Source organism: Pteropus vampyrus, unplaced genomic scaffold, assembly GCF_000151845.1.
Source record: "Pteropus vampyrus isolate Shadow unplaced genomic scaffold, Pvam_2.0 Scaffold23, whole genome shotgun sequence".
In the NCBI taxonomy this organism is placed as follows: domain Eukaryota; kingdom Metazoa; phylum Chordata; class Mammalia; order Chiroptera; family Pteropodidae; genus Pteropus; species Pteropus vampyrus.
Window position 1 is genome coordinate 1,725,745 of NW_011888804.1, and position 9,829 is coordinate 1,735,573.

At 50.0% G+C, this 9,829-nt stretch overlaps 1 protein-coding gene across 1 annotated transcript in view; it reads right to left on the reverse strand.

The window, feature by feature from the left end:
* The window catches only part of P2RX7 (purinergic receptor P2X 7), a 39,284-nt gene that overhangs the window by 25,177 nt on the left and 4,278 nt on the right, over positions 1-9,829 (reverse strand). The window contains exons 2-5 of the mRNA XM_011355773.2: positions 5,755-5,923; positions 4,605-4,673; positions 2,305-2,377; positions 1,175-1,271 (exon numbers count right to left, since the gene is read on the reverse strand). Coding sequence (XP_011354075.1) covers positions 1,175-1,271; positions 2,305-2,377; positions 4,605-4,673; positions 5,755-5,923 — 408 coding nt within the window. The remainder of the gene's footprint in view (positions 1-1,174; positions 1,272-2,304; positions 2,378-4,604; positions 4,674-5,754; positions 5,924-9,829) is intronic.

Genomic DNA, 9,829 nt, shown 5'->3' on the forward strand with positions numbered 1-9,829 from the left:
GACATCGGGAACCTTGGCTTGAATCTTCTAAAAAGTCAGTTTGGGGCAGTCTCTTTGCCCCACAGATGCTGATGGCCTGGCCCCGAGTCACATTTGCGAGAGCAGTGCTGTCCAGTGTAGTCCAGCATCCCCTAGGCAAGTGTGGCTAATTAAATTTAAGTTTAATTTAATTTAAGTTCAGTTGCTCAGTTGGAGTAGCCACATTTCAAGTGCTCAATAGCCACATGGAGCTAGTGGCTGCCACATTAGACAGGACAGGCACAGAACATATCTGTCACTGCAGGAAGTTCCATTGGATAGTGCTAGTCTGGAACCACCAGACTTCTAGGAGCAGATTGTGCGAGCATGTGTGTGTGTGTGTGTGTGTGTGTGTGCGCGCGCGTGCGTGCGTGTGTGCATGTGCCTGTGTGTGCATGTGTGTGCACGTGTGAGTGTGTTACTGAGCACTTAGTTTATGCCAGGCACTGGGCTCACTTTGCAATCACTATACAAATACCATCTCATTTAATTCTCACACTGAGATAGGTGAAATTATCATCCTCAGCTCGCAGATGGGGAAACTGAAGCTCGGAGAAGTTAAGCCACTTGCCCAAAAAAGTGCTAGAGCTTCGAATCCCGGTCTCCGTTTTCTGCGGGAATGCATCCACCCCTGTGGTTTCCGAGGTTTAATGTCAAGTTCTGTCTTCCGGATCTGACCTTGTGTGTTAAACAGAAGACTCAGCTAGAGGACCACCAAGCTCTATGTCACTGTGGCTATTTAAGGAAACTTCTCTTCCCTTCCTCCCTTCCATTCCTTTTTCTTCCTTGCTCCGTCCTTCCCTGTTCCTTTCCTCCCTCCTGCCACCTTCCCCACTCTGAAATACTCAGTGTGGACGCTGACAAGTCAGAGTGCACTCTGCTATAGCACTCGGCGGGGGATGGGGGGGCGGGTGCTCTGGAGGTGCCCTGGAATGTGCTGGTATGGAAGGGCGGCGGCAGGGGCACCCCAGGGTGCTCAGGGTAGTGGCTATTTACCAGCCAGTACAGAATTATTTCAGTATTTTAACAGCTAACATAGCCCTCCCAGAGACCACCAGTGTGCCTGGCACGGAGTCACCAAAACAGTAGGACCTAGGACTCTGCGAAGAAAAGTTGGAGCAGTGCTTACTGCTGAGGTCCCTACCCTGCGACTCACCGGGGGGCCTCTTCCACCGCCTCGGTGGGACACCAGGCGGAGACTTCACAGGTCTTCTGTTTCCCTTTATACTCTATACACCTTCCGGTCTGGATTCCTGTGGGGTGGAGAGGTCGCAGAAGCACACATGTCACCATGGAGAAGAGACTTCAGGAGGCGCAGCACTAACTCGACCCAAGTGAGAGCCTGTTTATGCTTTGCAACCCACACAGTTCTGATTTCCACGAAGCCCCATCCAAACCACAGACGTACGTGAGGTCGACCACGCAAGCAACACACCTAACGTGTTTTTCTGAAAAAGCATCAGAGAGAACACGGAAAGAACATTGACGCTGCTAGCTCTTCTGGCTTCTTTGCAAGAGAAGATTCCTGCGAGGGAAGCGGGCACCTCCTCTCACCTGGGATAAGTGAACTAGAACTTGGCTTCTCAGTGGGCATCTGAGTCCCTCTGAGTATGTACGGCATGTACCAGGGAACAATAAACATGGCACATCTTCCTGGAGTATCAATGTCAATTAAAAGTTCCCGAGGGGGAAGTTAGGTAGTAAATCATGTTCAAATGATCTCTATAGCAACTCAAACATACATGTATTATGGACCAAGATGTTAACATTCATGCCTTTTTGTGTATGTGTGTTTTATAATCACGGATTTTTCTCTCTTTTTCTCTTATGGTCATTTTTTTTTTTTTTTTGTCATGTGCCTCTTTAAGTTAAAGAAAAAAAGATAAGGACATTCTCCGGGTCGATACCGGTATGGCCCCAGGTGTCCTGGGGGTACGAGGGCAAGCTCCTCGGCCTTTGGGGAAATTTAAGAGGGAAAGTTTAGAACATTCAGATGATGCCGTAGGCTGTTTAATATTTCCGTCAGAGCCCTGAAGGTGCTAATTCGGCGAGGTTTTCAGGAGCTGTCCTCACTGGGGAATTAGAGTCACAACCGTAGTCAGCAGCTGGTCCTCTAGGGACAGAGCCGAGGGACAAGGCGGACACAGGCTCCTCGCCCAAGGCTTGGTGAGGGTAGAAGAAGACAGCCGAGAGCCAGAGATAAAGATCTGAACTTTAGGGCATTGCGAACGTCACCAAGTTGCCAGACCATCCTTCCCCGGGGTCCCAAAAGGAAGCAGATTGTACCTTTGCTCTGCGGGTCCATCCATCCCTTTTTACAGCCCCGGTCGGACGAACAGAGTGTCCTGCGGGCGGGATACTGCGGAGAGAAGCACAGGGTAGTGGGAAGTAAGCATGGCGTGTCTCTCAGGGGTGCAAAAGCGGATGTCTGTGTCCACCAGAAAACCGTACGTGGATATGCGCATCAGCACGGTTCGTGAGAGCCGAAAGGTTGGAAACGGCCCAAATATCCAGCAGCCCGTGAAAGGGCAAATAAAATGCAGTACATTCACACAATGGAATATTGTTCGACCATTAACAGGAAGGAAGTACTGACACGTGCTGCACCATGGGCGAAGCTCGAAAACACCGGTAAGTGAAAGAAGCCAGACATAGAAGGCCACATGTCGTCAGGTCCCATTTACATGAAATATCCAGAATAGACAAATCTAGAGAGACAGAAAGTAGATCAGTGGTCGCCGGGGAGTGAGGGAAGCGGGGCTGATGGGTATGCGGCTTCTTCTGTGGGCGATGAGAATTTTCTGAAATTAGATCATCGTGATGGTCGCACAACATTGTGACTATGCTAGAAACCACTAACTCGCACACTTTAAAAGGATGAGTTTTATGGTATGTGAATTATATCTTGATAAAAAGTAAAAATAAATAAAAAGCTAAAAAGCAGACCTCAGGGCAGCCTGGGACCATTTTCAGAGGCAGCCCGCAGAGTGGCGAGCAGGTGGCCTGGTCCAGGGAGCCCCGTGGCTGCGGGACCGGGTGGAGCAAGCAAGCGCGGAGGCTTGGCAGGAAATGTGGAACTAAGGGACGCCAGCCAGAGCTCCAGCCTGGCCCGAGAGAACGAGGCCAGCCAGGTCTCGGGCCAGAGGGCGAGGGCAGAACCCGGGAGGAGAGAGATGTGTCGGCTTGGTTTATGCATGTTCTACTTCCCTCGTTTTCTAGGGAGCAGGCTTAATGGCCAGTCTAAGGGAAACCAGAACCTGGCTCAGCATCTGTGGGAACAGCCTCTGCCCATCTTCTTCTGGGCAGTCGGTGGCTTTTATAGACAGTCAGCGGAAGGACCCGGGGACACCTAGTTTGGGCAGAAGCTGCGCCATTTTCTAGCTGAGTGACCTCAGCCCGGTCACTGAAGCTCTCTGAGCCTCAGTTTCCTCATCCATATAAAGAGGATGAACAGATTTGTCTTAAGTGGTTGTCGTGAAGATTAAATGAGCATTACTGACAGATGCCAAGGGAATGTTAGCTTGGTTCTGAGTTCCGGTAGGTAGGCAAAGACGGTGGGTAGTAGGAGACAGCATGTGTACTGTGAGCTCTCGGACACTCAGAAGTCTAGACCCTGTCACCTGAGTGGGCTGACGAGCCATGGGCAAGGCTGGTCCTCCCACGGGCAGGAGAGCCGCTTGATGGCGCCACGGCACTGCACCCCTCCATGTCAGCATGGTCCCTGGGAAAGCTCAGGTATGTCACCCGAGAGGGAAATGGCAGGAGGGTGCGAGTAGCAGGTAATGCCTAGTGACACCCCGCTACAGATAAACTTACCAGAATAGCTCCTTCTCATCTCAGAGAGCAGAGAGCGGAGCTGGGGAGGGCCAGACCAGGACAAAGACATTTCGACAGGGAACAATGTTTTCCGGAACGAGGTAAGGGAAGGTCGAAAGCATGAAGAGGGCCGAGCCAAGCTGGGAAAGACCGTGTGGGCAGTGGCAGGGGGACATGGAGCATTCGCCTGATGTAGAGGTTAACACCGAGACGTGGGTGAAGAGGCAAACTCGAGCTGACTGGCAGCCCGGGCCCTGCAGACGGCTCACAGCCGCGCTAGGAGAAGCCGTCAAAGAGGATGTACCTGCTTCTAAGCTCAGCTCTGCCTCCGGCAAGCTGGGCGACACGGGGGAAGTACTTAACCTCTCTGATCTGTGTTCTGACCTGTAAAATAGGCCTGGGAATGCTGTTACCCTCCTAAAGTCGTCGTGAGGCTCCCCTGGATTGTGAAAAGCTGCACACATGCCAAAGATCTGCGTTGCCATGAGCCGTACAGGGGCGAGCGATGGAGAAAGCAGGCCTTCTGCCTGCACAGGCCCCCCCAGTGCTGGGGCTGGACACCGAGGGCACAGACCAAGGTCGGGCGGCTACAGAGGGAGAACTGCAACGTCTTCCCACCCTCCTTCCGCTCCGACCTACACCCCACAAAAGAGGCTCGGTAAGCATTTGTGGGCCCGAAGACACCCCGGATCTCCATTTCCACTTCCTCTGACCCGTACCTCCCCCAGGAACTCTTATCACCTGTCAAACCGCTCCGGCCCTCTCCTTACCTCGGGACACAGCCTCTGCTCCTGGCCTTCTGTCTTGAGAAAGTTTGTCATCACAAAGAAGGAATTTCCCTGTTGAGAAAAGGAGAGAAGTCAGAGGCAAAGCCTCTGAGAACAGCACTGCTTAATCATCATAATCCGGCTTGCTAAGTGCCCGGGGGCGAACCTTTCTGCTCTTCTAAGCTTCAGCCTAGAAATCAGGGTCCCGAGCAACGGAGCACCACGGGGCGACCTGGAGGGCTTAATATCAAAGCTGGATGAGCCGCCCTGACGAGCAGAGGGGGAGCAGAGGCACATTCCAACTGATCGAGTATTCATTTCCATCCCAGCCTCAAAAGCAGCCTTTTCATTTTTCGGACACAGTAAAATCCCATTAAACCGAAGCTCAGGAGACCTGAGGAGGTGGAGGTGGGGGTGTTGGCTTCATCCAAATGCAGTTTAGAGTATCCAGGTCTTAAAGGGCAAGAAATAGGGCATCCCACCACCTGGGAAGTAGCCGGAGATTTTAATGACCCAGTGTTAGAAACAAGCAGATAACAGCTTCGGTTTTACGGTTTTGCAAATGTGCTCTTTTGTCCCTCCCGTCCCCCATCTGTTCCTCGGTGCTCTCAATCACACTTGATTTCTCCTTTTTGACAATTCTAATTTCATTTCCTCTTCCTGCAAATTTAGACAGTTACTGAGACCTTTCTATGATCCACACCCTCTCATTGTCATCTCATCCTCCCTTTTGTACAAAAACATACCCCAGAGTGTTTTCCTGGAGACGTTTTTGTTGATAAAATGCCACACAAACAATAGAGAAGGGCTGGTCCTCTCCAGGCAGAAAGTTCTTTGCCCTTCTAGGCAGACCTTGCTGACTCGATGGCCCTGCTTCTAAAAGGCAGCGTGTAAATCAAAGTGTGAGTGAATCGAATCGTGTTTTAAGTGCACCAGGACATACTGCTATTTTGAGAAACCCTGCAGGACTTGCTAGAGCAAAGAAGCATCTCTTTGAGTTGTTGGATCTGACCCAATTTTGCAGTTTTTAGGTTCTCTCAGTTGGGATTTTCACAGAGCTTTTAAAATAGGGCCGGTGTTTCTCTGGAATAAGGCTCCAGGTCCCAGGGGAGGGGGGCGGGGCCCTGGTGGGAGGATGCTGACGGGTGGTCACCTGCAAGGGGAAGGTGTAATCCGCAGTGTCGAAGACGGTCTGCACCACCTTCTTCATCCCGTCCTCCACGACCTCCTCTCTCACCTCCGCTACGCCCTTGACCTTGGTGTGCACAGAACTGATGACAGGCTCTTTCCGCTGGTACAGCTTGTCACTCACCAAAGCAAAGCTAAGTGGTGGACACAGAAAAGCATCAATGGTTTTCTGGAGGGAGGCGCCATGCAGTGGTTTCGAATGCAGGTGCTGAAGGCCACCTCCATTCAGATCCCAGCTTTGCTGGGTGACGTTGGGCAAGCGACTCACCCTCCCTGGGGCTCATTTTCCTTAGCTGTAAGACAGGAAGAATGGTCATACCTACCTCATGGGGTTGTTGCGAGGATGAATTTCGATCCGTATGTGAACTCCTTAGTATTGTATCTGGCACACAGTGCTCACTAAACTATCGTCCTAATGCCAGCCTCCAGTATTGCCGAATACAGACCCTAATTTTTAGGACAGCTTCTCAAATACCAAAGTCCACCCCACATCGGTCCACCAGCCCTGGTCTGGGGCTCAGTAATATATCACCTCAGTAATATATCACCTAATAATAAGGGTAGGTCAGCCACCAGTTCTCCAGAAAGACACACTTGGTTTGTAAATAATATTGATAATAAGAACCCTTATTGAGCGCTTGACACGGGCCAAATACTGCACAGGCATCATCTCCTTTAATCCTCACAATAGGAGAAAGTTACTGTAATCTCCACCCTTCCATAAACCAGGGAATGGTCTCAGAGAGGTGAAGGAACTTGCCCAAGGTCACACACGTAGTGGCAGATCTGAGACTGAGCGAGTCTCTCATGTGGCCCAGAGCCAGATCTCTTAGCCAGGTGTGCTATACTTGTTCACACAGGATGTAGCTCCGAGGCGTCTGGTTTCCTGTCTTTTGGTCAGTTCATTAGCTGTTAATGCCTTATTTAGAATGTGAATCTAAATTGTTATGGTGGGAACTAGAAAAGTGGAATTGATCATTAAACATGGTAGGTTCCATCCCCTTTTATCTGTTTTCCCTATCTTCCAGTGCCCTGGATAATGAAGAGTCTATTCTAGATGCTTGTTTATTCATTCAGCATGTATTTATTTGGTCTCTTCCCTCTGCCTAGCCCCTAATATGTGAATGATATTAGGACATCCCAGCCAATGGCTGCCTTCCAGGAGCTGACCTTGGCAAAGAATGGGCCAAGATGTAGTAGCAGGGGCTACTACATCTTGGCCCATTCTCAACCGAGGCTGTGATATATAATCATCCAGGGAGCTTTCAAAATTGCAGCCCCCAGACCCATCCCTAGAAACTCTGGTTTGGTAGGTCTGGGGACTTCTCCAGGTACCTCTGTAGCTTTTAAAAGTTCCCCAGCTGATTCTGATGTACAGCCAGGGTCGAGAACCCCTGGGAGACTCTTGAAAAGACAACTCACCTTTGGCAACTTGAAGTCCACTCGAAGAGGTGCATTCCCTATGATCTAGCCGTTCCACTCTTGGGTCTGTGCCCTAGAGACACCCTCGCACGTGTGCCCAAAGAGGCGTGTTCAGCAATGTTTACAGCAGCATCATTCGTAAGAGGGAAAACTGGAGATGACCTAAACATCCCTGAATGTTGAGTGGGCACCTTAATTGTTGGATTCGTACAATGGGATGCTCTACAGCAGTGCAAATGAGTGGAGAGCTGCTCGTATCAACACGGAAATGACATCATGTTGGGCAAACGAAGCGTGCCACAGTGTAAGGTTTGAAGAAATCCAAAACACCATTATATACTCAAATACCCGTCCGTGCGTGTGCACAGCAGCACTATTCACAACAGCCAGAGGGTGGAAGCAGCCCAGGTGTCCGTCAGCAGATGATGGAGAAACGGAATGTGGTCCACGTGCTGTCATTCAGCCGTAAGAAGGAAGGTGCCGAGACATGCTACACTGTGGGCGAACCTCGAAAACATGATGCTACGTGGAAGAAGACAGACACGAAGGGCCACAGACTGTATGATTCCATCGATGCGAAAGACCCAGAATAGCTGAATCCCTGGAGACGGAGTGGATGGATGGTTGCCAGGGGCTGGGGGCGGGGAAAATGGGAGTTGGCTGCATAATGGTTTTGGGGTTTCTTTTTAGGGTGATGAAAACGTTTTGGAATTAGAGGTAGCGCTTGCACAGCACTATGAAGGCACTAAATGCCACCGACCATTCACTTTAAAATGGTTAATTTTATGTTATATGAACTTCACCTCAATATAAAAGGAAGAACGTCTTTATAGATATAGACACACGTTGTAGCAATATAAAAACAAACATAGAATGACAAGCACCGAAGTCAGGTTGGTGTTTGTAAAGGTTGAGGAAAGGGGATGGGATAAATGCCGGGTTTGCAGGGAGCCGGAACTAGATTAGCAGTGTTCTTTTTGTTAGGTTGGATGGTGGTATGTGGGTGTTTATTATCCTTAATATATTGTAGTATTTCTATAACATTCATTAAAAAAAGAAAGCTCATCAAGAAAGACGTTGGGGCTAGAGATCCAGATTTGAGATTCAACCGGCACATATGACACAGAGCTATGAACTGTAATTCCTTTGACAAATAGATAATACTTGTTCAATGATATATTTCAACCTTGAATCACAACACGTATGCGGTTGTGCAATGTTTTTTTGTGTTGGAAATTGTGGCATTCTCCCAGAAGGACACCGGGTCACTGTGGCCCACCATTCGGGAAGCTCGATTCTGATCTCATATTCATTCCAGGATGCACAACATGTTAGAGATCAGCCTTAACGGAATCCAGCTGTCTCGTAAATCAGAAAACTTATCTTTGTATAATAACAAACACATCATTTTGAGATTTAAAATGCTCCCGAGCTGCATCAGTGGAAAAAAGAGGAAAAGAAAGAGTTTGCAATACCCTGCCCCATCCCAGAGACTGCCCAGAAGCTCTCTTCCACCTCACACGATGACTCACACAAGCCATGCCACCTGTCCTGAATGAGGACATAGCTGCCTGGCTCCCTTTCTGCACCAAGAAGCTACAATTTTGTGTGTCTGGAAGCCTGCAAAACCACTGGCCCCGAGAGCAAACAGGACCATGCAGTGGTTGGCGTTTGCCTGCGCTTTACAGTGTATACAGAGAGAGATGACTGGGGACCAGAAAACTGAAGAGAGTCCGGAAAGATGAAAGAGGCCAGTGTGAGAGGAGCCTAGGCAGTGACAGGCTGAGAGGAGGGCTGTGGTGGGGGGAGGAGGCGGCAAGGAGGAGAGCGAGGTCAGCCCGTGGAGCCCTCAGGCTGGCACACTGCACTCTACTCACCAGATGTAGATGACAGTGCCCACAGTAAAGAGGTTCCTCAGAGTGCCAATCCAAATGCTCTGAATGCGAACGACTTTCTTGACTCTCACAGACAGGCATGCCAAGGGGAACTGGCCCGGTGCCGGCATGGTGGGTGAGGGGAGCCTCAAAGCGTGGCAGGGAGGAAGTAGCTCGCGACAAAGCCTGGCCCTGTCTCACAGCGCCTGGGCTCACTGAGCAAAGGTAACTCTAAAGCGAAAGGACATGACCTGAAATTGAACTACCTCCCATCTGGTTAACCAGTGCCTAAGCCTGGGCCAACAGATTTTTTGTGTGTGTGGGCCCCTGAGAGAACATCTCCACAACTTATTCGAAAAGAGCTGGAATGTGTAGACATAGGTTTTGACACACGAGTTTGCTGGTGGGGAGTGGCTCACAAACAAACAGAGCTCTTGATCCTACAATCGCAAGGAATTGAATTTTGCCAACAAGAACGAGCTTGGGAATGAATCCTTTTCCCGAGTGCCAAGATGAGAACTCAGCCCAGCTGACACTTTGATTCCAACCTTGTGAGTCCCCAAGCAGAGAACACAGTCACACCACTCCCAAAATATTGCCCTACAGAACTGTGAGCTACTAAGTGGATGGTGTTTTATGCCACTGAGTTTGTGGTAATTGGTCAAGCAGCAATAGAAAACTTTCACAGCCCCAGAAGCCCCTTCTTCCATGGGGAAGCTCACAGCCAGCGGAGGGCCAGAGTGA